Below are 25,446 nucleotides of genomic sequence, written 5' to 3'. Positions count from 1 at the left end.
ACGCGTGCGCACACACACACACACACACACAGACACACATAGTCATCACACATATACATGTACACACATTCACACACAGGACGCACACACAGACAGACAGACACACAGACAGACAGACAGACAGACAGGCACACACACACACACACACACACACACACACACACACACACACACACACACACACATAAAGGATAATGGATAAAGGAGGTCTGTAAATAACCAGGTATGAGCCTGTAGGCTCCATTACAGCTCAGCCTGAGCTTGTTAAAACAGCTTACAGTTAACACACACACACACACACACACACACACACACACACACACACACACGCACACACACACACACACACACAGTTAGAGGAGACACATTATACAGTACAGTTTACTGTAGAGTTTACTGTGACTAGTCAAGTTGTTCCCAGACACACACACACACACACACACACACACACACACACACACACACACACACACACACACACACACATACTCGCATGCACACACACACACACAGGGAATGCTTGGCCCATACACTGCTTGGCTCATTGCTCTGAAATTAAATAGAAAGCAAATGTTCACTCCTCCAACATGCAGCCCACCATGAGGGCGTCCATCCTGCAATACCAGACCAACATGCAGCCCACCATGAGGGCGTCCATCCTGCAATACCAGACCAACATGAGGGAGTCCATCCTGCAATACCAGACCAACATGCAGCCCAACATGAGGGAGTCCATCCTGCAATACCAGACCAACATGCAGCCCACCATGAGGGCGTCCATCCTGCAATACCAGACCAACATGCAGCCCACCATGAGGGCGTCCATCATGTTCACTCCTCCTGCATGCAGCCCACCATGAGGGCATCCATCCTGCAATACCAGACCAACATGCAGCCCACCATGAGGGCGTCCATCCTGCAATACCAGACCAACATGCAGCCCACCATGAGGGCGTCCATCCTGCAATACCAGACCAACATGCAGCCCACCATGAGGGCGTCCATCCTGCAATACCAGACCAACATGCAGCCCACCATGAGGGCGTCCATCCTGCAATACCAGACCAACATGCAGCCCACCATGAGGGCGTCCATCATGCAATACCAGACCTGAGCTGAACCCTGCTGCTGAACCCTGCTGCTGAACCCTGCTGCTGAACCCTGCTGCTGATGTTAATCTCTCCCCAGACGTCTTCTGTCTAGGAGAGATATGCAGTGTTCATGAGGCCAGAGACTGGTGTGTACAGTCAGGAGTTTTCACCCCACAGTGCATGGTGGCACCAGGTGAAGTCAACAGATCGGAGATGGGGAGGTTGTAGACAGAGGGAGGAAGGGAGAGGAGAGTTACAGATCGAGTCAACGGTTTCTCGAGGAATGGCAGTGGAGGAATGTCAGTGGAGGAATGTCAGTGGAGGAATGTCAGTGGAGGAATGTCAGTGGAGGAATGTCAGTGGAGGATTGTCAGTGGAGGAATGTCAGTGGAGGAATGTCAGCGTATGTCTGTGTTCGTTTCATACTTCTCACGTCTGTCCGTTTAGCCAGCTGGAAACAAGGTTGCGTGTTGAGTTGTTTCACCGGTGTACGAGCCTGACCAAGAAGCAACTCAACATCATAGCATTTGTTTCTTTGCTGGCACGTAGGCAAATTTTACTTCATTGGAAATCAAATGTGCCACCCACTGCAGCACAATGGCTGAAAGATGTAATGCTATTTTTACATTTGGAGAAGATTACATTTGCAATAAGATGCTCAGACAAACTTCAGTCAGTTTGGGAACCTCTTCTGTCATACTTCAGCAATCTTCAAGAACTTCCCAACACATTGATGGACTAAATTAGAAGATTTCAGGAGTCTATAGAGTCTTGCAGCTTGGGCCCACACTAAGGCACACTTGGCCGGTCATACAGAGCTCTGAAGTCATGTTGTCCCTCATTGAAATCCTATCCATTTATTTGTGTTTTAATTTTATTTAGCTGTATCTATCTATAGACACCTGTAACTAAGACTTTTATTTTTCTTTATTATTTTATTATTATTATTATTTTGGTCCAGTCGGGGTGGGGGGATGGATGGGTGGGGGGTGTTTTGTGTGTTTAAAAAAAAAGAAAAAAAAAAGAAAAATCTTATCTTAAAAACCTTGCTGATAAGTCATTGTCACTGCTCTTGGTTTTTCAATAAAAAGATTTATTTAAAAAAAAAAAGAAAATGATGGATGCTGTGTTCTCACCTGCTTAATGCAACACATCCTTGTAATATCATGTACATATATACTCCTGTATAACCATGTGATAATGGATTATTTATAGTACTCCAATATTTCTACTCTGTCATTTCATGGATAACTTGTTTGCAGAGTCACTGTCTCTCTCTCTCTCTGTCTCTCTCTCTCTCTCTCTCTCTCTCTCTCTGTCTCTCTCTCTCTGTCTCTGTCTCTCTCTCTCTCTCTCTCTCTGTCTCTGTCTCTCTGTCTCTGTCTTCCACGCACCATTGGATAATATCAGAAACATCATCAGTACACACACACACACACACACCCACACACACACCCACCCACCCAAACACACACACACACACACACACACACACACACACACACACACACACACACACACACACTCTCTAACAGGGTCACACTCCAGCCTTCAGACCATGCAGTGTTTGTGACAGAGAGACTGTGGAGAACACAGAGGGAGGAAGGGCTTTAGAGAGGTTAGCCCGTCCACTCCAGCCTTCAGACCATGCAGTGTTTGTGACAGAGAGACTGTGGAGAACACAGAGGGAGGAAGGGCTTTAGAGAGGTTAGCCCGTCCACTCCAGCCTTCAGACCATGCAGTGTTTGTGACAGAGAGACTGTGGAGAACACAGAGGGAGGAAGGGCTTTAGAGAGGTTAGCCCGTCCACTCCAGCCGCTCCTGTGTCTCTAAGCCTCTTCATCCGCTGACTCCGCACAACTGCTGCTGGATCCTCATAACTGGAATAATGTTGTCATAAGCCAGACACTCTTCTTTGATAACTGGAATAATGTTGTCTTATGCCAGACACTGTCCTGTGATAACTGGAATAACCTGTCAAATTGCAGATACTTTTGTGTAGAGTAACTTACTGTTGACACACATATTCAGTGGTTGGTGCAGGACTTGAACCCACAACCTTGATGGTGTTGTTGTTGTTGTTGTTGTTGTTGTCAGAAGCATGTTTCTCCTCTCTGTAGATGTAAAACACATGGAGGAACCATTACTGAACCTGGGTACTAGTCTGTTGAGCACTAATATATTCAGTTGGGGTTTCCCACACATACAGTACACAGACACACAGACACACAGACGCACGCACGCACGCACGCGCGCGCGCGCGCACACACAAACACACACAATAATGCATGTTTCACGTTATATGTAGTATGAAGAGTTAAATAACAAAAAACAGCCTACAAAGAAGAAACAAAATAGGCCATAAGTTTTATGATAAATATAGGCGATTAACTACCAACTAACTACCAACTAACTACCAACTAACTACCAACTAACTACCAACTAACTCGCCCTTTACAGACTAAAAAGCTTTTTACTCGTTTGTGACTTGCCTCGGAGCTATCTGCAACTCCCGCCCTGCGTCCTCAGGGTGAACGTGACGGACAGGCGACCTCCTCCATCTCTCCTCCTCTCGCTGTGACCCGGTCGGTCCACCGGCAGCCGGGCAGCGGTCTGGTCACGTGACGCGATTGTGATCGTACGATGTAGTTGACGGTTGAACACCGGTGAGGCTCGTACACCGGTGAGGCTCGTACACCGATGAGGCTCGTACAGCGGTGAGGCTCGTACAGCGGTGAGGCTCGTACACCGGTGAGGCTCGTACACCGGTGAGGCTCGTACAGCGGTGAGGCTCGTACACCGGTGAGGCTCGTACACCGGTGAGGCTCGTACACCGGTGAGGCTCGTAGGATAACAGGACAGCTGGAGTTTCTCAACGATATTGCCTTGGTTACCGTTTTCGCATATGATTGCGACGACATTGTCTAATCTAGACATAATGGAAGTTTCAGGGACACGGACAGAAATGTTGATAATTTAGCCGGAATGAATGAACACCAACAGACATATTTGTTATTAAGGTCAGATATGATGGAGCCTAATCCAAGGATTTGAGACATTAGTGCGCACATTTCGCGGGAATACTCCATCAATCAACATGACTGAACACAAAAAAACTATTAGAAATGGAAAGGGGGAAACTAAGTGGACTACTGACCACAAAACTGATGTGGAATTTCGAAAGTTGTTAACATATAGTTATGGGTTAGGGTAGAGGTTACTAAGGAATTGGGTCGGTTTTATTTTTTGACATCGTCGGGATGTCAATGGGATGCTGGTTTTAAAGGTCCGTGTCGTCTCAACAATGATACAGACTAATAATGAAAAAAAAAAAAAAAAAAAAACATTGTTTCCTAAACCAAATGTTCCCGGGGGGGTTTAACACCGCCCAGCGTCCCACAGCCACCTCCACCACTAGAAGAGTGTTGTTCCAACCTACGCCCTCCATGTGACATATCTGCTTTCCCTTTTGTTTCGGCTGTGCTGCTAATTTCCTTCAAACTCAATTTCTTCCTGAGGAACCAACTTCTCTTGAGGTATCATGGCACACTATTCAGAGAAATGCTCTCATCTGCTGACTTCATTCTGGGACAGGCGAAAACAAGCATGCGTGTCCTGTGAGGAGACGTTTGCTAAACTACCAGGTAGGATGGTAACTTTAACGGGTTGATTGGTGTGTGTGTGTGTGTGTGTGTGTGTGTGTGTGTGTGTGTGTGTGTGTGTGTGTGTGTGTGTGTGTGTGTGTGTGTGTGTGTGTGTGTGTGTGTGTGTGTGTGTGTGTGTGTGTGTGTGTGTGTGTGTGTGTAGTGTACTGAGTGGATACGTTGTTTTAGGTTGGGGTGTTCAATTCTGGTCCTGTAGGATTTTGTTCCTTCCAACCCAGCGCTAACCACCTGATCCAGTTGGAGAAAGTCGAAATGGAAGAACTTGACCAGCTGAATCAGGTGTGTTAATGATGGGAGAGAACAAAAGCCCGTAAACGCTGAATCTCATGTGGATAAAGTGCATACCGGCATTTGAAACAGTGTGTTAAACTTTCATTGAGTCTCCATCTCGTTAAACGCCATTATCGAATATGTGATGAAACTAACCCAGTAGTGATATTGTATTGGGCAATAGGTTATAATCATTATAAAACCTATGGCTTTATTAATCAGAATATGATTTTTAATCTGATCTGTGCTTTTATAAAGGTGTGAGATGTGTCTTTGCTGCAAGCCTGTATTTCTGTATTTCCTATTTTATGACAGCCAAAAGCAATTATATGGTGTCGTGGTATCTCAATGCTCGAGATAATTAACTGTTATCAATAGCCTAGTGCCGCCGAAGCGAAACAATTATAATAAAAAGTGAATACCGTAATCATTAGCCTACTATTTTCCTTAGGCTACTTTATGAATTAAGACACTGTCGCCCATAAACATATCACAAGCTCATCACACAATTCATTGGCGAGAACAATCTTGTTTAAAAGACTTTCGGAGACCGGAGAATCTCTCCGCCTGTCAAACATGTTCTTCAGCGCGGACAACTTCACCGATGATCTTCGTTTGCACGATGGCATCCTGGTCATGAAGTTCACCCGAAATTGTAGCCTACAATGATGACCTTCAGACTAATAGCCTAATGAAAAAAGTATATGTTTGCATCAAATGCAGTGCAGGCTGGTGGGGGTAGAAATCATGAGCCTCCTCCACCAGCCTCCAGAGATATATGGCCTAACACCCCCGTCCCACGGGGTTATTTAAAGCCAAATCATGTCTATTTCTTTCGGTCTGTCAGACTCTTAAGGCAATATGGAACCATATTCGGAAAGATGTTCTGATTTGTTGTCTTCATTTTGGCATAGGCGAAGTCAGACATGTGCACCAAGCCAGGTACTAACTCCGTCAGGTTGTTGGTGTAAACACTGAGTGGACCGGGTTTCCGCGTGGTCTTGACGCGCTGTGTTTCCGACCGTCCAGGTAAGGAATGCACTGCGAACTGTGGCTTGCCGGATGAGGGGGGCCGACGTGATGTACCCTACCGGGACTGTGACCGTGGTAGCTTCAACGACGGGAGCTTCACCACATGCCGGCCGTGCTCTGTCTGCCCGCGGGGGGGAAGGACGCTGGCGCAGTGCAGCGCAACCGCGGATACACGCTGTTGTAAGGGGTGAGAGAGGAGAGGAGAGGAGAGGAGAGGAGAGGAGAGGAGAGGAGAGGAGAGGAGAGGAGAGAGGAGAGGAGAGGAGAGGAGAGGAGAGGAGAGGAGAGAGGAGAGGAGAGCGCTTATCATCGGTAGAGAAGGCTGTTGAGTACAGACGCCTTTCTCAGCCACATTCGAAATAATAATAGTCTGAATAGAAATTAATGTATTCCTTTAGCTTTGACTGTTTGGATGGGGGGGGGGGGGGGGGGGGTTCGTGGAGCACACATTTAGCCTAATGGACATTATCATTCAAGAATTATATAATTCAGGAATTACTTTGAGAAAACTGATTGTATAACTGACGTGATACCTGCTCACCTTATCCAGGAGGGACTGTGGACCAGACAGGGGCTTGACTACTACAGTTAAGGTGAGGGGACACTGCTCAAATATCCATCATTGTAATGCTGTTGTCCTGTCAAAGTCTTTGGTAGGCTATTTATGCATATTCTGCAGGCAGACAGCTAAACGTCAGGCAGTGTCAAACTATTGATGATTGATCCTGTATCAGGCTATATTGTGTGGTGCCATTCTGATGTCTGCCTATGTCTACCTATGTCTACCTATCTATATCTGCCTATGTCTGTCTGCCTATGTCTACCTATCTATATCTGTCTATGTCTGCCTATGTCTGCCTATGTCTGCCTATGTCTGCCTATGTCTGCCTGCTTGTCTGTCTGTGTCTGTCTGTCTGCCTATGTATGTCTGTCTATGTCTGCCTGTCTGTCTTTCTATGTCTGCCTATGTACAGTTGTGTTCAAAATAATAGCAGTCCAACATCACTAACCAGATCAATCACTGTTTTTGGTAGAAATGATGTTTCTACACGGCAAATAATTTACTAGTAGGTGTAGGAGAGTAATAGAAAACCAACAGACCCAACAGTCATGACATCCATCCTGCTGATTCTGTGTAATTGAATCATTAATTGAAAGGGGGGTGTTCAACATAATAGCAGTGTGGAGTTCAATTAGTGAGGTCATTTATTCTGTGAAAAAACAGGTGTCACATAGGTGGCCCTTATGTCAGCTCATGTTTGTTTTGTTTCCCCTCCAGAGTCTGACAGTTGGAGCTTCAACGTTGATCCCCACCGTCCTCGCCCCGTCCAGCAGCACCCTCAACACTGACAGCCAGGCCGGACACTCAGGTGGATGTGAGTTACAACCTACTGCATCACAGCAATGGCAACAGCAACCAACGGCTGGCATAGGCTGTGGCCAGTGTCTCTCTGGTAGACCAGTGTCTCTCTGGTAGACCAGTGTCTCTCTGGTAGACCAGGTCTCTCTGGTAGACCAGGTCTCTCTGGTAGACCAGTGTCTCTCTGGTAGAGCAGGTCTCTCTGGTAGAGCAGGTCTCTCTGGTAGACCAGGTCTCTCTGGTAGAGCAGTGTCTCTCTGGTAGACCAGGTCTCTCTGGTAGAGCAGGTCTCTCTGGTAGAGCAGGTCTCTCTGGTAGACCAGGTCTCTCTGGTAAACAAGAAGTTACATCAGTGAGACTAACCTAGATTAATAAAGGTTAAATGACAAATAAAACCTGGTACAGGGTTCTCTCCAGGATTTTTTTTTAACATGGTGGCCACTGGATTGCATTATCAAAACTGCACAAAGTGAGGAACATAATAATGTGATCAGGGGTTACTAACGCCAACGACCCAGAGGTGTTTTCAGTCCCACTGAGTCTGTGGTTGGGACCGGTCCCACTGAGTCTGTGGTTGGGACCGGTCCCACTGAGTCTGTGGTTGGGACCGGTCCCACTGAGTCTGTGGTTGGGACCGGTCCCACTGAGTCTGTGGTTGGGACCGGTCCCACTGAGTCTGGTGGTTGGGTCCAGTTCCACTGTAAACACAGATCCCTGTGTGAACTTTCTCTGTAAGGAAGATGCTGAACAGAACAGGGGTCAGTTTCCAGAAAGCTTTGTAGTTTAATAAGTACTTTATCTCTTTTGAAAATCCAGATCCACTCCTCGCCTAGACCAGCAAAGTTCTGTATTTAAGGAATTTTAAGTTAAGTTCACGCACAGAAGATTTACCTGTTTACCTGTTACCTGTACAAACATTCATTCTACAACTGGAACTCTCCCGCTGTTTTCCAGCTGGGTTGTCGGGGATATGACCTCATGACCTCATGATGATGACCTCATAGTAGTTGGAGTTTCCAGTGTGTGACTTCATATCGTCTCCTGTTTACTTTCAGACTTAGTTGCTATTGGCCTCTTGTTGGTGCTGGCTCTCTGTGTGCTCCTCATCTACATCTATAGGAAATGGAAGAGGACGAGAACATCCCTAGGAGGTGACCATAAACATGATGAATTCTAGAACTATAAAGCATACACACACACAGATAACTCTTGGCTTCACATAATTGTTTACAAGAAACCCTCTTAGTGCAACTCTTCAATTGACTATGTCTCTTGATGAACCTGACTTGACGCTTTGTTTACGTCCAGCTGTAATACAAACTAGTGTTTGTTGTCTTGACTGTCTCCTTGGCTGATGATTGGTTGTTGTGTGTCACAGATCTCGAAGGGCAGCCGCACGGACAATTCAGCCTCAACGACTGCCTCCCAGTCCAATCAAAACAAATCTTGTATACAAACGGCCAATCATGCAGCAGTAAAAGAACAGCAGCAGCCAATGAGGAATATACTCTCCTGCAGACAGAGCCCAAGGACCCTGAGCACCACCTGAGTAAGGTCCTCGTCTGTCACTTAGACCGTACCTCTGTTCCACACAGGGGAGGCTGGTTGAGGTAGAAATCGGAGGATGATATCTCTGTCCTCCCCAGGTGCCGAGCTCCAGTCCTGGCCGCTCCAGAAGCTTCTAGACAACCTGGACATGGTGGATGAGCTGGGGGTCCTGCTGGACCCGGAGACCCCAGGTGTGAAGAACACCTGTCACCTGGCGTCCCGCTGCTCCTTCCCCTCCACCTGGGTCACCTACGCCTACTCCCTGAGACCCAGCCGCAGCCCGTTCCGAATGCTGCTTGAGGCCCTCACCACCAGGTAGGGACAACTACCCCCAATACCCCCTAGACCCCTCACCACCAGGTAGGGACAACTATCCCCAATACCCCCTAGACCCCTCACCACCAGGTAGGGACAACTACCCCCAATACCCCCTAGACCCCTCACCACCAGGTAGGGACAACTACCCCCAATACCCCCTAGACCCCTCACCACCAGGTAGGGACAACTACCCCCAATACCCCCTAGACCCCTCACCACCAGGTAGGGACAACTACCCCCAATACCCCCTAGACCCCTCACCACCAGGTAGGGACAACTACCCCCAATACCCCCTAGACCCCTCACCACCAGGTAGGGACAACTACCCCCAATACCCCCTAGACCCCTCACCACCAGGTAGGGACAACTATCCCCAATACCCCCTAGACCCCTCACCACCAGGTAGGGACAACTATCCCCAATACCCCCTAGACCCCTCACCACCAGGTAGGGACAACTACCCCCAATACCCCCTAGACCCCTCACCACCAGGTAGGGACAACTACCCCCAATACCCCTCACCACCAGGTAGAACAACTACCCCCAATTTAAAATCAGGGGACCCATAGTTTGGGAACTGCTGATCTCGCTGTTGTTGCTGGACAGACAATGATATCCGTAACTCTGACTGACTTGAGACTTGTTTTTCCCTTCTACTGTATTATTCCCAAGAGCACCTGTGGATGTTTGGTTGATCTAATCAAAGCGCCCCCTCTGTTCTTCCTTCTCTCTCCTCCAGGCATCCTGATTGGACCGTGGGCCACCTGGCCAGGTTGCTACAGGAGATGGACCGTAACGACACTGTTGCAGTTCTCGCCAAACTCACCTTGACTAACGACATCATCTAGGCGGAGTCAGCCAAACTCACCTTGACAAACGACATCTTCAGCACGGTACTTGAACCACCAGCAGAAGCACACCACCAGGCAATGTGAGGCAGCAGAACCTTTTATCACAAGACTTGAGGCCAAATGTCGAATTAAAACTATATGATAGTCTCTTACAGCCATTGAAAAGGTACAATTTGTATCATTCCATCCTCTCTTCTATTCAGTCATGTCTTTGAGTATGTCAATACAATGTCATGTCATATGTCTGTCTGTCTGTCTGTATGTACAGTGGGGGAAATAATTATTTGATGATATCTTTGTTGATATTCTGTCTCTATTTGTTAAAATAAAAGTACCATAAAAATTATAGACCGCTCATTTCTTTGTAATCAGGCAAACTAACAAAATCAGCAGGGGATCAAATAATTATTTCCCCCACTGTATGTATGTCATATGTATGTATGTATGTCATATGTATGCATGTATGTATGTATGTATGCATGTCCGTCTGTATAATTTTTTATATATACACGAATATAAAGTGCACAAAACACAAGACAGGTTCTGATTTGTTCAAACATCTTAACATCTTTATTAAGCAAATAACATTATAAATAAAAAAGTGCATAGAAAAATTAAACAGGTTTAGAAATATGTATACAATTATTTACAAACTCAGGGTTTATTTGTACAGGGTAACAAAGACACAAGTTCACACATATTTTCTCATTTTTATGTCTTTTTTTTTGTTGTTGTTTTGTTTTACACTTTTTATACTTTAAAATAACCCTACCATATAGAGAACATACAGCTTTCTGAACAGCGGTCTGGGAGAGATGGTGGTCGTCATGGTAACCTCAGCTTTCGACTATAGTGCTTTACTTCCTTCATTGCACACAGGCCAGCTCAGCAGGGCGTTAAAACCAAGCTACTCTTCTACCATCATCATCATCATTATTATCATCATCATCATTATTATTATCATCATCCTCTTTTTTTGCATTAGTAATCCTTGTCTGTCTGACTAAACAGTTGAGGTAGAATCCTTGCAAGAGGTGGGGAGTGGAGCAGGCGTAGTAGTGAACTCAGCTCTCCTCTGCTCTGCTCTGCTCTGCTCAGTTAGGCCTAGATGATTGACAAGTGAGAATGAGGGGTCCATCCCAGTGATTGGTCGTGCAGGCAAGGTTGGGGGGCGGGGCTAAGATCTACCTGACTGTTTGGGCGGGGTGGGTGGGGGGGCGGGGCAGGGGCGGCTGCTTCTTTCTCTCCTGTGAGTGATCCTAAGGCCTTCACAACACTCTCTCTCTCCATGAAAAACTCTACCAGAACATAAAAAAAATAAAATCCAAAACAATAAAAAAACAAAAAAAAACAAGACCTGCTTTAGAACAACATCTCTTTTGAAGGCTGAAATGCAAAAAAGATACACAACTGGGGGGGGGGGGGTTAACAGAGTGTAAACACAAACAGGAAATGAAGGGGGGGGAAGAGTTTCCCCGTGACACCGCCACCATATAGACTATACAAAGCACAAACAAGCTCTAGTCTCACCATTCCAACGTCTGAACAGGAATAAATACAACTATTCTAGAGCTCAAAGCAATCTCTTATTGTTAAAGGTGTGAACGAGTCTGACTAGACAGTGTAGTCTGAAGATGTACGACATTGTATCAAGTTTCTGAGTGCATCCTCTCTCTCTGTCTCTCTCTCTCTGTCTCTGTCTCTCTCTCTCTCTCTCTCTGTCTGTCTCTCTCTCTCTCTCTCTGTCCGTCTGGGAGAGGGATTCCTCTGAAGCCTTCCTATTTGGTGAGACATGGTACATTATTGGCCTAAGACTATGCTTTAGGTATGGATGGCCAACTTTGGTCCTGTGTACAGGCTTTGGTTCCTTCCGGCCCAGCCCTAACACATCTGATCCAGCTGGTAGAAGTCGAAATGGAAGACCGTGACTAGCTGAATCAGGTGTGTTGGTGCGGGGAAGGGAAAAAAGCCTGTGTAAACACACTGAATCTCTCAATGACCAGAGTTGACCGCCCGTGGTATAAGGGTCTCCAGTGCACTAGGAAGCTGTCAATCTTAATAGTCTGGTATGTGTGGAGTTGAATATTTTCTCTCTCTCTCCTCTGTGAGAGGTCAGGGCGGTCTTTCCACCACTGGTAGGACAGATTCTGGATGTTGTAAGTTCACTAAACATTGTGCAACTGTAGCGCAGCAGAGACTTATATTATTGCAGAAAGGTAATCAGCATTTGCCATGATATTAATAAAATATATATATATATATATTTAAAAACAAGAAAAGAAAAAAAGACACTGAGATTTCCAGCTGTACACTTCACTCTTGGCTTGGGTAGTGTTTGTTACGGTACAAACAAACAAACAAACAACAAAAAAATGAATGAAAAAATAAAAAAGGTTCCCAAAGACATGATTTTACAGTAGCAAACCGTCTTCAAGTACAACCCCTAACCGCTATTCCCATTATTTTAACCGTTATATGAACCGTAATCGAGATTCTGCTCTCGCTCTGTCTCTCTCTCTCCCTCCGAGCAAGCAAGAAGTGGAAAAGGACCGAACCGGCTAGATGATTCCTGATTGGCCAGTTCTCAGACAAGCCTCAGACTATGCCCAATCACAATATAGCACCATGGTTGTCTGACTAGCAACATAAACAAAATCAACGGAAAGCAAACGCATCTACACGACGATGTGGCCGATGATGAGATACCGTTTCAAATAAATAAAAGCGTGAAGGGATCTGTCTCGGGTGAGGAGGTGGAGGACAGGGCCTGGGCCAGGGGTGTTGGACTACACAGATAAGACAGGGCCTGGGCCTGGGGTGTTGGACTACACAGATAAGACAGGGCCTGGGCCAGGGGTGTTGGACTACACAGATAAGACAGGGCGGGGAGGACATGATGGTGGGTGGGGAGGGACAGACAGGCAGACACAGACAGACAGACAGACAGACAGAATGTTACCAACAATGAAACACGTCAAACTGATAGGGAATCTATCCAAGCCTGGCTTGTCACCTCATAGATCATACCTAGCCCTTCTCTCTACAGTAAGGGCGTGTGTGTGTGTGTGTGGGGGGGGGGGGGGGGGGGGGGGGGGGGGGTTGTGGGTGTTTCAGGTGACATACGTTGGTGCCTTAGACAAAGAACTTGCGTAACCACAATATCCTGTTCCAAGGGTAGCCAAGACAGAGACACCCACTCCTGTGGTCTGTGTGTGTGAGCTGGGGGTGCGTGTCAGTAGTCTAAAACGACCTCCCTCTCCTTTCCTCCATCCCTGCTGATCTGAAGAGGACTGGCCAGGTGACGGAGGAGTGTTTACCTGGCGGCTGCCATGTTGCTTTGACCCGCCACCCCTCCTTCTCAGGGAAGGAGGGAGGGAGGGCAGGGCAGGGCAGGGCAGGGCAGGGCAGGAAGCATGTTCAGACTAGCGAGGGGCAGCAGGTGTGTAGGCAGGGGACAGGTGTGTGTGTAGCTAGGTGACAGGTGTGTGTGTAGGCAGGGGACAGGTGTGTGTGTAGCTAGGTGACAGGTGTGTGTGTAGGCAGGTGACAGGTGTGTCTGGAGTGGACATGAACACATTACAGCCCCTCAGGCGGAGCTGACGCATGTCGCTGTGGAGGTCTCTCTCCTCCTCCTCCTCCTCTAACAGTCTCATTCATAGTGGCTCATCCTCTTCACCCCCCTGTCCCGTCCCCGTAAAACCTTAATTTAAGGGTCAACCAGGGTTCCCCCGTCCCCTCTGCAGGGGGACTGTGTCTGTCCCCCTCTCCCCTCCCCTCCCCTCCCCTCCCTCCTTTAGTTGAGGTAACGTCTGCACCTCCGCGCCCCGCAGTTGCAGCTGAGCTTGCTGCTGGCGTCCTCGATGGGGAACTTGTAGTCATAGGTGAGCTCCTCGCCGCGGTAGATCTTCCGCAGGGCGAAGATGACGATGTGCTTCTGGCCCTCCACGTTAATGACACGTGAGTAGCAGTTGGGCTCGCAGGAGTGGTTGATGAAGCGCGCCGCGTTGCCGTGCATGGTGGCGTCCACCACGTCAAAGTCGTCGATGCGGAACATGTAGCAGCCGATGCCCTGTGTGTGTGTGTGTGGGGGGGGGGGGAAAACTGGTTTAGTTTGCTTCCTCAAAGACCGCCAGTAGTGGCTTTATACAACTACACCACCTTCTTCTGCTGTCCTAGTATTTCTCCCTCTGACCCCTAACCCCTGACCCTTCACCTTGCTGTCCTAGTATTTCTCCCTCTGACCCCTAACCCCTGACCTTGATGTCGTAGTATTTCCCCCTCTGACCCCTAACCTCTGACCCCTCACCTTGATGTCGTAGTATTTCCCCCTCTGACCCCTAACCTCTGACCCCTCACCTTGCTGTCGTAGTATTTCCCCCTCTGACCCCTAACCTCTGACCCCTCACCTTGCTGTCGTAGTATTTCTCCCTCTTGTCTGTCAGAACAGAGCGGATAACGATGCCGGCGTACTCAATCACCATCTCTCCTGCATCAATGTTCCTTTTACAGAACAGCCCTCGCCCGTGGATGGCAGACCTGAAAGAGAGAGAGGGAGAGAGGGAGAGAGGGGGAGATGTCAGAAGAAAAAAACCAGCATGGCAGACAGTTTCTTTGGTTAAGCTTTGTGATTAGTTTCTATAGACTCATTCAGGCTGACTGCTGCAGAGCTACAACACCACCACAGGGGGCGCTCACACTAAGGCGCATACCACAACATCGCAAGGTCCCTGGGTCCATACCGGCCATCGACATGTCCTGCATGTCATCCCTCCTCTCTCTCACCCATCCTTCCTGTCAATCTCCACTATCTCTATCCCAATAAAGAAATAATAAAGAAATGCCCTAAAATATATATATTTTTTTTAAAACGAACACCAAAGAGTTCAGCCACGTTCCTCAGTGTTGTCATTCTGTGGCTCGGCGACTGAGAGGACGCAGAGGAAGTAGCGGTGTCTGAGCATCTCTCCAATGTCTTCAATTGTTAACCAACATCCTATTAAATACCAGAAGGAATTCATGCAGCCTTTTAACAGTGGTTTCAGTGACGTCCGTCACAAGAGACTTGAAAGGGGGATTTAGTTTAATACCCTGACTAAGAACCGACAGACAGGAAATGAGCAATATGACCCTGGCTTGGGTTTGTTGTGACAGATGAAGACTTCAGGACATCCAGTCAGACAACAACACTGTTTCTATTGGCTCTTGAATTCCGCAAAACTCCGATTCCTTTTATCCGTTTCTATTTCACTTTATTTAGTTTTAGACAAATATCGTAGTTGAAGATTAGTTTTAGTTTCTTGGATGGGTCAGTTTTAGCTGACGATAATAACCTTGACCCACCAAACACTTTTAAATCCACTTTGGGGAAATAACGGTCATTGTCCTTTTGGTTACACCCACAGAGACAGACTGTGGTTCTGAACAGGGGAGTGAGGGAGGGGGGGGGAGAGAGGGGGAGAGAGAGAGGGAGATAATGTGTACTGACCTGTAGACTCCTACGGCCTCCTTAGAAGTCCTCTCCAGATGCCTGAATCGCATGGCCATGGGAAGCTCCAGACTGGTGGCTCGCCTATGACACAACACACAACATCACTAAGTTACACTACACAACATCACTAAGTTACACTACACAACATATTGTTACCCCAATACCACAGGACAGAGAGAGGAGAGGAGAGGAGAGGAGAGGAGAGGGGAGGGGAGGGGAGGGGAGGGGAGGGGAGGGGAGGGGAGGGGAGGGGAGGGGAGAGGAGAGGAGAGGGGTCTATTGTAGAAAGAACAACACTACAGGATGTTGCCCTAACCCCTGGACAGAGAGAGGAGAGGAGAGGGGAGGGGAGGGGAGAGGACCTAACCCCTGGACAGAGAGAGGAGAGGAGAGGACCTAACCCCTGGACAGAGAGAGGAGAGGAGAGGAGAGGAGAGGAGAGGAGAGGAGAGGAGAGGAGAGGGGAGAGGACCTAACCCCTGGACAGAGAGAGGAGAGGAGAGGAGGGGAGGGGAGAGGACCTAACCCCTGGACAGAGAGAGGAGAGGAGAGGAGGGGAGGGGAGAGGACCTAACCCCTGGACAGAGAGAGGAGAGGAGAGGAGGGGAGGGGAGAGGACCTAACCCCTGGACAGAGAGAGGAGAGGAGAGGAGGGGAGGGGAGAGGACCTAACCCCTGGACAGAGAGAGGAGAGGAGAGGAGAGGAGAGGAGAGGAGAGGAGAGGAGAGGAGAGGAGGGGAGGGGAGAGGACCTAACCCCTGGACAGAGAGAGGAGAGGAGAGGAGGGGAGGGGAGAGGACCTAACCCCTGGACAGAGAGAGGAGAGGAGAGGAGGGGAGGGGAGAGGACCTAACCCCTGGACAGAGAGAGGAGAGGAGAGGAGGGGAGGGGAGAGGACCTAACCCCTGGACAGAGAGAGGAGAGGAGAGGAGGGGAGGGGAGAGGACCTAACCCCTGGACAGAGAGAGGAGAGGAGAGGAGGGGAGGGGAGAGGACCTAACCCCTGGACAGAGAGAGGAGAGGAGAGGAGGGGAGGGGAGAGGACCTAACCCCTGGACAGAGAGAGGAGAGGAGAGGAGAGGAGAGGAGAGGAGAGGAGAGGAGGGGAGGGGAGAGGACCTAACCCCTGGACAGAGAGAGGAGAGGAGAGGAGGGGAGGGGAGAGGACCTAACCCCTGGACAGAGAGAGGAGAGGAGAGGAGAGGAGAGGAGAGGAGAGGAGAGGAGGGGAGAGGACCTAACCCCTGGACAGAGAGAGGAGGGAAGGTGGATTATAATAAATGTCACAGGTAGAGAGTCACTGTGGAAACATGTAGGAGTACTGGATCACCAAATGTGTAATTACTTACTCCCTACTTATCATTAATCATGGTGTGTGTGTGTGTGTGTGTGTGTGTGTGTGTGTGCACACGTCAGTCCGCTTAGGAGAGTCGTTTCAATTTGCGAGCGAGTGGGTTCAGGTGACATTTGTGGCCAAGTTCATGGAAAGTTCCACCAGATAAAATATTTGTTTCGCTTCAGTTTAGAGCAAGGCTGTGGGGTTTTCTCTGTTGTCCAGCTACAGGGCCTTCACACGCCACAGGGCCTTCACACACTCTACAAGGCCTTCACACGCCACAGGGCCTTCACACACTCTACAAGGCCTTCACACGCCACAGGGCCTTCACACACTCTACAAGGCCTTCACACGCCACAGGGCCTTCACACGCCACAGGGCCTTGGAGATCCACCCTGGCAGATACTTTGCTTTTGTTCCTCTCCTTTCCAGCACTGTTTCAGCAACTCCGGCAGATAAGCACTGGGACGGGGCCAGCGGTGTGGTTAGGATACTGCTCTCTACTATAGTAGCAAGCTAATGTGTCAGAGTCTGAGTACAGTACAGCTCAGCTCGGCTAGTAGTGAGATTACGGTAGTAGACGGCTAGTCTTGCAACAGTCTAGTAGGGTAATTACGGTAGCAGCAGGCTAGTCTCGTAGGGGGATTACGGTAGCAGCAGGCTAGTCTCGTAGGGTGATTACGGTAGCAGCAGGCTAGCTCACCTGGTGGATTTGAGCGGGACCTCGTCCTCCTCCTCGTCATATGAGCCGATGTCGGGCAGCTGTCTGTGCTGAGACGCCAGGAAGTTGAACATGTCGAAGGTGGACTTCCTGTCAGGAGAAACAGGACGTGGTGGTCAATACATATTTAAATGTTTTATTTAACCTTTATTTATACAGGGGAAACACACTGAGACAAAGGCCTCTTTTGCAGGTGCACCCTGTCCACAAAATGTAACAGCAGACCAATGACATTGTCCAGACAGACACCATGTTTCTATAGAACTAGCTAAAAGTCGCTAGCTAAAACTGAGGGGGAAGTGTTGCACACCACAGAGGAGGAGGAGGAGGAGGAGGAGGACATCAATACCATGAAGCTACAAGAAGCACAATCACCAACTCAGAACATGAGGTGAACGCATACAGTACTAAAGCTGTGAGACAGACAGGTGTCAAGGGACAGACAGACAGACAGGTGTCAAGGGACAGACAGACAGACAGGTGTCAAGGGACAGACAGACAGACAGGTGTCAAGGGACAGACAGACGTGGGGGTGGGGAACAGAACAGTGACATTCTTTCTAGGTATCTATTCTAAACCGACATCACCATGACGATGCTTCCAGTGTGGTTTAAACCAAAATCCCCATGGGGTGGGGGGGGCGGGGGGAGACAGCTGATTCACACACAAAAATTTAGTTTAATACCCTGAGTAATAGATATTCCATATACAATTCAATGGGTATTAGTATACACACATCAGCATTAGTACATACATTCCCTGATATAAACATACATTCCCTGACATTCCCGATAAAAAAAAAATTCCCCAGTCCCACTGACCTGAGGTAGACCTCGGAGCGGGCACAGCCGCTGGGGTTGACGGGCAGGTCTTCTTCGTGGGTGACCTGCTTGTGGAAGCGGAAGGCGTGCCTCTGGCAGCGGCGAGCCCCCTGGAGCTGCTCCACCAGGAAGACCACAGCGTCGTGGAGCAGCCCCAGCATACGGGCCCCCGTCACCCCGGAGAAGGACAGCTGCCTCAGCCGCGACGCTGCTCTGGCCTCCTGGACGCCCTCTAGCACCGCCCTCCATGCCACTGTAGGGGGGAGGGGGGAGAGGGGGGGGGAGGGGAGGGGGGAGAGGGGAGGGGAGGGGAGGGGGGGGAGGGGAGGGGGGAGGGGGGAGAGGGTGAGGGTAGAAGAGAATAGTGTTATGTTATTTGTCCATCTGTTTCAATAGAAATGTGTCCATGACTCTGCTCCTCCCTCCCCCCAGACAAGGGACAAGGGAACATGGGGAACATTGGGAAACGTGCTCTTTCATAACCGTGTGTTATCTGAAATGTAGAAATTATGGCAAGCTGAAATGAAATGGTGGACTTCTTGTTGGGACATTCAAGGTCTGCCTTCCTCCTCTCCCTGCCCCTCTTCCCACCCCCACCTCCCCCCCTTCTTCACCCCCCCCCCCCCCCTTACCCTCGACGCTGTCCGCCTCCACACTGAAGCCATCATCGCTGCTGATGTGGAAGCGGAGGTGGGGCTGCTGGTCTCGGCTGGGGGGCCACTCCTCCTCCTCCTCCTCCTCCGAGGGTGCGAGATCCTCATCTGAACAGGAAACAGCACCTGAGAGCACAGGAAGTGGGGACAGACCGCAGGTGTCAATAAACAAGAACATCCGCAGCGAAGGCGTCATGTGACATATATATATAGTGCCTCAGAAACACATATAAATATATAATATACATATATATTATATATATTAACATGACTATATAACACATCTAATATCAAACATGACTACATAACATATCTGCTAACATACCTGTGTGATTGTTGTGTTATGTACCTGAGTATTTGTTCCAGTCAGTAGAATAAATACCAATCTGCTTTCAAACATGACTACATAACATATCTGCTTTCATAACTACATAACACAGCCAGGTGATTGTTGTGTTCTGTACCTGAGTATTTGTTCCAGTCGGTGAGGGCACTGCGGCCCACTGCGTCCCAGGCCTGCTGTTTACTACACGAGTCCCCTCCCCCTCCTCTGGCTGTGGACAGGCGGTCCCACAGACCCGGCCTAGACAGAGGGGGAGAGAGAGAGGGAGGGAGGGAGGGAGGGAGGGAGAGAGAGGGAGGGAACGAGAAAGAGAGAGAGAGAGAGAAGAGGGGGGGGGTGAACACTGTTACACACTCTGTTCTGTTTACATGTGTTTTGATACCATTCCTCATTTAATTCCATGCATTACAATGAGCCCGTCCTCCGATTTCCACCTCCACTAGCCTCCCCTGGTGTCTCGGATATGGAGTGATACAGCACTATGAGCAAAAGCTTAGACTAAGGACTGTCATCTAATGAGATAAGAAATCGATTAACATGATATCATGAACCATACGCTAAACTCTTAAGCCAAAATTTGATGTAAAGAATTGTTAATAAAAAAATAAAAAAATTGTGTAGCATCTCTTTAAGACCAATTGTAACCTCCAATCGTAACCACAGCATGGGCCCCATTCTCAACAGTTCCGTTCACTACAGCAGGGAGAGGAAGTTCATGTGAACAGCTATCAAAAATTCCCCAACGTGCGTAATTCTGAGTAGTCTTTATCTGGACTAATATGAAATGATAAACGCCTACTCTGGAAATACTGCATACGTGACACACTAATGCTGAGGAGGACGCAAACAGTAATGGTCACATAAAGGTCAACTGCAAAAAAAAAAAAAGAAGAAAAAAAAGTCTATAAAATCTCAACAATGAATATTAATCACACTAACGAGGAGAGATAAAGAACCCACTGGTTATGAAAAAGAGAAATGCTGCCTGCAATAAAAAGTGTTTTCAACAACACAGTTTTATTTCACAAGTGGAATAAGTGGTCTATACCACGGCCGGGGGTGGTCCAGTGGTCTATACCACGGCCGGGGGTGGTCCAGTGGTCTATACCACGGCCGGGGGTGGTCCAGTGGTCTATACCACGGCCGGGGGTGGTCCAGTGGTCTATACCACGGCCGGGGGTGGTCCAGTGGTCTATACCACGGCCGGGGGTGGTCCAGTGGTCTAGCGCCATGGCCAGGGGTGGTCCAGTGGTCTATACCACGGCCGGGGGTGGTCCAGTGGTCTAATACTATGGCCGGGGGTGGTCCAGTGGTCTATACCACGGCCGGGGGTGGTCCAGTGGTCTAGCGCCATGGCCAGGGGTGGTCCAGTGGTCTAGCACCACGGCCTGGGGTGGTCCAGTGGTCTAATACTATGGCCTGGGGTGGTCCAGTGGTCTAGCACCATGGCCGGGGGTGGTCCAGTGGTCTAATACTATGGCCTGGGGTGGTCCAGTGGTCTAGCACCACGGCCTGGGGTGGTCCAGTGGTCTAATACTATGGCCTGGGGTGGTCCAGTGGTCTAGCACCATGGCCGGGGGTGGTCCAGTGGTCTAGCGCCATGGCCTGGGGTGGTCCAGTGGTCTAGCACCATGGCCGGGGGTGGTCCAGTGGTCCAGCACCATGGCCTGGGGTGGTCCAGTGGTCTAGCGCCATGGCCTGGGGTGGTCCAGTGGTCTAGCACCATGGCCGGGGGTGGTCCAGTGGTCTAGCACCATGGCCTGGGGTGGTCCAGTGGTCTAATACTATGGCCTGGGGTGGTCCAGTGGTCTAATACTATGGCCTGGGGTGGTCCAGTGGTCTAATACTATGGCCTGGGGTGGTCCAGTGGTCTAGCACCACGGCCTGGGGTGGTCCAGTGGTCTAGCACCATGGCCTGGGGTGGTCCAGTGGTCTAGCACCACGGCCTGGGGTGGTCCAGCGGTTCAGCACCATGGCCTAACAGTGCACACACGTGCCCATGTCGGCATGGGTTAGAATCCAGCCCATGCCCTGCTGACATACCCTCTCCTCTCTTACTTCCTGTCTTTCTCTACTGTCTCTGTCCAATAAAAACTGAAAAAATACAAGAGTGGGACTGACCCACTCCCCAAATAAAAGACCTCAAGACCTCATCTGTTCAGTTCCACCCTTAGTCAGAGGAATTTTTCCCTGCGGACTCTTACCTTGTGCTGTCAGAGTCACTGAGGTGCTCCTCCTTCAGCCTGTCCAGGTCCAACACCCCTTTCACCGTGGGGGTTTTAATCCGGACCCCCCCAGCCGCCCGGCTGGAGATAGTACTGGCCACAGCTCTGCTGGAGATGGCGGTAGCCCGGTTGGAGACGGTGCTAGCCCCAACCCTGCTGAAGATGGTGCTGGCGCTAGGACAGCCAGCCTTGCGGAGGTCCTCCTGAACACTAGGGGGCTCTGGTTCGAGGAAGTCCGTTTTCGACTTCTTGGTGAGGATGCGGTCGGAGAGGGAGGATACCCTCTTCATGCGGACGTGTGTGCGAGGGCGGGGCGCGGCGGACGGCGGGGAGGGGGATGAGGCAAAGAAGGGGGGTTCAGGCTTTGGTTCGACGAGTAGACCCCGGTGGAGGGCGGAGGGGGTGGCGGAAGGGGGCTGGCGGAGGGCGGAGGGGCTCAGGATGCGAGGGCCGGTCCGTTTGGGGGTGTAGTTGCTGGCCATGGCCTGAGTGATGATGGCCTGGGCACTCTCTGCGGGGGTCATGGGGGGGTACCCCTCCAATCCCCCGCCCGACACGTCCGTACCCTTGGCTGACTTAGACTTCCTGGAGGTGGAAGAAGTAGAAGTAGTAGTAGGGTCCTTCTTCTTCCTGGGTTTCTTCACGCCGGGCACGGCGCCGTCCCCGGGCGCCCGCGTGTTCTTCCTCGGCTTCTTCACCTTCGCCGCGGCAACGGCTGCCATCGCTCCGTTGCTGTTGTGTGTGAGGAGCTGCGTGATGGTGGCAGTGTGGCTCTGGACCACCGGGGTCTGGACCATCCTGGCCATCTGGCCCGGCACGGGGGCCCCCGGCGGGCCCCCTAAGGTGGCAGGGGGGGCCCCCATGTTGCCGGCAGCGACCAGCGTGGCAGACAAGGCGTTGCTCTGGAGCAGGCTGGCGATCTGGGTGACGCAGTTGAAGGAGGGCGAACTGGCGCTGGGCATCTGGAAGGTGTTGCTCTCCGGGTTCTTGACGAAGATCTGACCCAGGCGGTTGACCAGGAGGACGTGGGGCGTCGGGTCCACGTTGGGGCCCCCCACCTCCTTGACGGTGAGGATGGCGTGGCCGGGGAGGGCCTGGGGGACCAGGGGCTGCTGCTGCTGTTGCTGGGGCTGCTGGGGCTCCAGGGATGCCGGCCTGGGGGTGGTGAAGTTGATGGAGAGGGTGCGTCCTGGTCCCATGGTCCCGGGCTCCTTCTGCAGCGTGGCAGAGGTGTAGCCGTTGATCATGACGGGCGCCATGGGAGGGTGGAGGGGGGGGAGCACAGGCTGACACTGGCTGGACACAAGGGCATCCGACAGGGAGGAGATGGAAGGGGAGGAGGACACTATGGTGATGGCTGTGGAGCCCATAGGCTGGGCCTGGGTGGAGAACATTGGCACAGAGACCGGACCATACGACCCAACAGGGAGACTGGTGCCTGGCGTGGCAGACAGCATGGGGTCAGACAGGGGGACGAGAGGAGAGGGCAACTGGGTCAAACTACCTACACTGGGGAGGGGCTGAGTGAGGGCTGAGAGCTTGGTGCAGAAGGTCTCCATGGGGGGTAGGAGCATGGAGGCCTGGGGGGAGGAGGTGGAGGAAGGGTGGGGCTGGAGGGAGATGCTGGAGAGAGGAGCAGGGCTGAAGCAGGGCAGAGAGGAGCTCATCTGTTGAGGGTCGACTCCAGAGGTGGGACTGGGGTTGGGGAAGTCTGAAGAGATGAGGGAGGAGGGCTGGAGGAGGTCTAACAGAGTTCCCCGACTTCTGTTCACAGAAGAGTCGGCCAGTGAGGGGTCCACCATCCTGTCTCTCAGGTGGTTCATGTACAGGCCTTCTGTGGGCGTTACAAAATGGCCGCCGCTGGCGACGCCACTGGGCTCCAGGTAGAGGTGTTTAGAGGCTTGGGGCTGGGGGGGCAGGGTCTCCATGGGGATTGGGGGGGCATCCTCCTGGACAGGGAGCAGTTCAGTGAAGCAGGTGCTGGGGGAGGGTGGGTCACACCTCTCCAGCACCAGCGGCGCCCCAGGGATGAAGTCCAGACCAGAGCCGTGGAAGAGGTCCTCTGCGTAGGCCGTGGTGGAGGCCCCGGGCAGGGCTCCTTGGAGGGGGCCGGTGACCGTGAGCGTTGGCTCCGGGGGACACAGCTGTGGGGGGGTCGTCAGCTGCAGGGAGCCAGAGCTGGTACCAGAGACCACCAGGCCTTTGGCTGAGGGTTCCAACAGGCTACTGAGAGGTTCTGCCCGCTCAGAGACCAGGTCCGGAACCCCCAGCCCGTTGGTGGTAGTCTCCACATCAGACAGCACACCTCCCAGCATCTGGCCCAGATTCTGGCCCGGGTTCTGGGCTGTTCGACTGGCGGCGTTCTTCAGCTTCTGAGCTCCGTCACCGCCGCTGGTGGTGGTGGTGGTCAGGCTGGCGTCGCTCTCCGTGCCGTCGTCCACGCCGTCCAGCTGAGGGATGGGCCTGGAGGAGGGGGAGGTGGGCTGGGGGGGCCCCTGGCCCGGTGGTGGGTCTCGAGACCCGGCGGGGGGGCGAGCAGGACGATTCACCACGCTGCGGGAGAAGTCAAAGTAATGCTCCATGTCCTCGTCAGACGAGCTGTTCCCCCAGTCTCCTCCCCCGCCCCTGGCCGACACCGACGCCACGGACCGGGAACGAGGGAGGGGGAGGGACGCGACCACGTTGCGACTCGTCGTCATCTTATTCTTCTTCCGAACTTCTGGCTCCTCCCTCCTCCTCCTATTACTGCTACTCCTGCCCCAGAACTCCTCCTCTTGATTGTTGTCGCCCTCGACGACAATCTGGCCGCCGCAGTTCATGGCCACGCCCTCATTGAGGAGAGGCTCCTCCTCGATCTCCAGCTCGGTCTTTAGCTCCGCCCCCATCGCCATGTCAGAGTCCTCGTGGAACGCCGTGTAGGCGGAGTCCCTCAGCGGAGACGTCCCATTGGCCGCCGCCGTGTCCTCAGGCTCTGGCGAGGCCAGGAAGTTGTGCGGCACCTCCACGGAGTCCGACTGGTTGAGGTCGAAGGAGAGGCGTGGCCTCGGGGAGTGCTGGATGGTGGGGGAGAGGGACAGCGTCGGTGAGGGGAAGCTGCCCACCCCTCCCGCGATCCCGTCCTGCCAAGAGGGCGGGGCCTGGTGGGGGGGGAAGAGGCCCGAGGTAGAGAGGCTCATCATGTTGCCGGGGCAACGGGCAGAGGAAGCGCCACGACCTCCGAGAGGGCGGGAGGAAGCAGAGGTCATCAGGTTGTCAGTAGCACCGAGGGGGAAGAGCGGTGAGGTGGGCTGGTGGAGGGAGGCAGGCTTCCCGGCACGGAGCGTCGTGATTGGTGGGCCGGTGGGGGAGGCCAGGGGGGGCGGGGACATGTGACCGCGGGTGTTCTGGGAGTGGGGGCTGTGACGACGGGGGCGGCGCGTCTCCTCAAAGTCACTGATGGTCAGGATGTGGTGGGGCTTGGACTTGGCAGCTGGAGGGGCGAGGAAGAGGAGGAAGAGGACGAGGTTAGAATACATGGTACATGGACATGAGTCATTTAGGAAAGGTACTCAGGTTGTTAACATAACATAATAGACAGCTAACAGAATCCCTGTCAACCCTACCATTTTAAACTTAAAATTAAAACAGTTTCTAGAGGTCATCTATATATGAATACCAGCAAATATATACTAAGTAAGAGATCTACTATTGAAAGATACATCTAGACGTATGAGGACATCGACC

General features: G+C 51.2%; 2 protein-coding genes and 1 long non-coding RNA gene across 5 annotated transcripts in view; 1 reads left to right on the top strand and 2 right to left on the bottom strand.

Moving 5' to 3' along the window:
* Positions 1-5,602: 5,602 nt before the first annotated feature.
* igflr1 (IGF-like family receptor 1) lies at positions 5,603-10,284 on the top strand (the record flags this gene model as incomplete). Its single annotated transcript, XM_083678531.1, has 8 exons — positions 5,603-5,681; positions 6,056-6,245; positions 6,609-6,651; positions 7,338-7,434; positions 8,474-8,569; positions 8,797-8,967; positions 9,065-9,281; positions 10,024-10,284. The coding sequence occupies 8 exons, from the start codon at positions 5,603-5,605 to the stop codon at positions 10,130-10,132; spliced, it is 1,002 nt and encodes a 333-aa protein (XP_083534657.1). The 3' UTR covers positions 10,133-10,284.
* Positions 10,285-10,682: 398 nt separating this feature from the next.
* Positions 10,683-13,199, bottom strand: LOC310810969. The gene is made up of 2 exons (XR_014554450.1): positions 13,020-13,199; positions 10,683-12,980 (listed from the first exon to the last, which is right to left on the bottom strand). It is a non-coding gene; the product is annotated as an uncharacterized lncRNA (long non-coding RNA).
* A 729-nt stretch (positions 13,200-13,928) lies between these two features.
* Positions 13,929-25,446, bottom strand: part of kmt2bb (lysine (K)-specific methyltransferase 2Bb) — a gene marked incomplete at both ends in the record, with an annotated part of 46,302 nt that continues 34,784 nt past the window's right edge. For all 3 annotated transcript variants that reach the window (XM_083678447.1, XM_083678448.1, XM_083678449.1), the window contains 8 exons: positions 13,929-14,204; positions 14,542-14,671; positions 15,621-15,704; positions 17,664-17,771; positions 18,503-18,755; positions 19,135-19,281; positions 19,620-19,738; positions 21,703-25,192. In XM_083678447.1, coding sequence (XP_083534573.1) covers positions 13,929-14,204; positions 14,542-14,671; positions 15,621-15,704; positions 17,664-17,771; positions 18,503-18,755; positions 19,135-19,281; positions 19,620-19,738; positions 21,703-25,192 — 4,607 coding nt within the window. The remainder of the gene's footprint in view (positions 14,205-14,541; positions 14,672-15,620; positions 15,705-17,663; positions 17,772-18,502; positions 18,756-19,134; positions 19,282-19,619; positions 19,739-21,702; positions 25,193-25,446) is intronic.

This window comes from Argentina silus (genome assembly GCF_951799395.1).
Source record: "Argentina silus genome assembly, chromosome: 10".
NCBI classification, from domain to species: domain Eukaryota; kingdom Metazoa; phylum Chordata; class Actinopteri; order Argentiniformes; family Argentinidae; genus Argentina; species Argentina silus.
The sequence above is the reverse complement of the archived record's forward strand: the minus strand, read 5'-3'. Positions and strand labels throughout refer to the sequence as shown.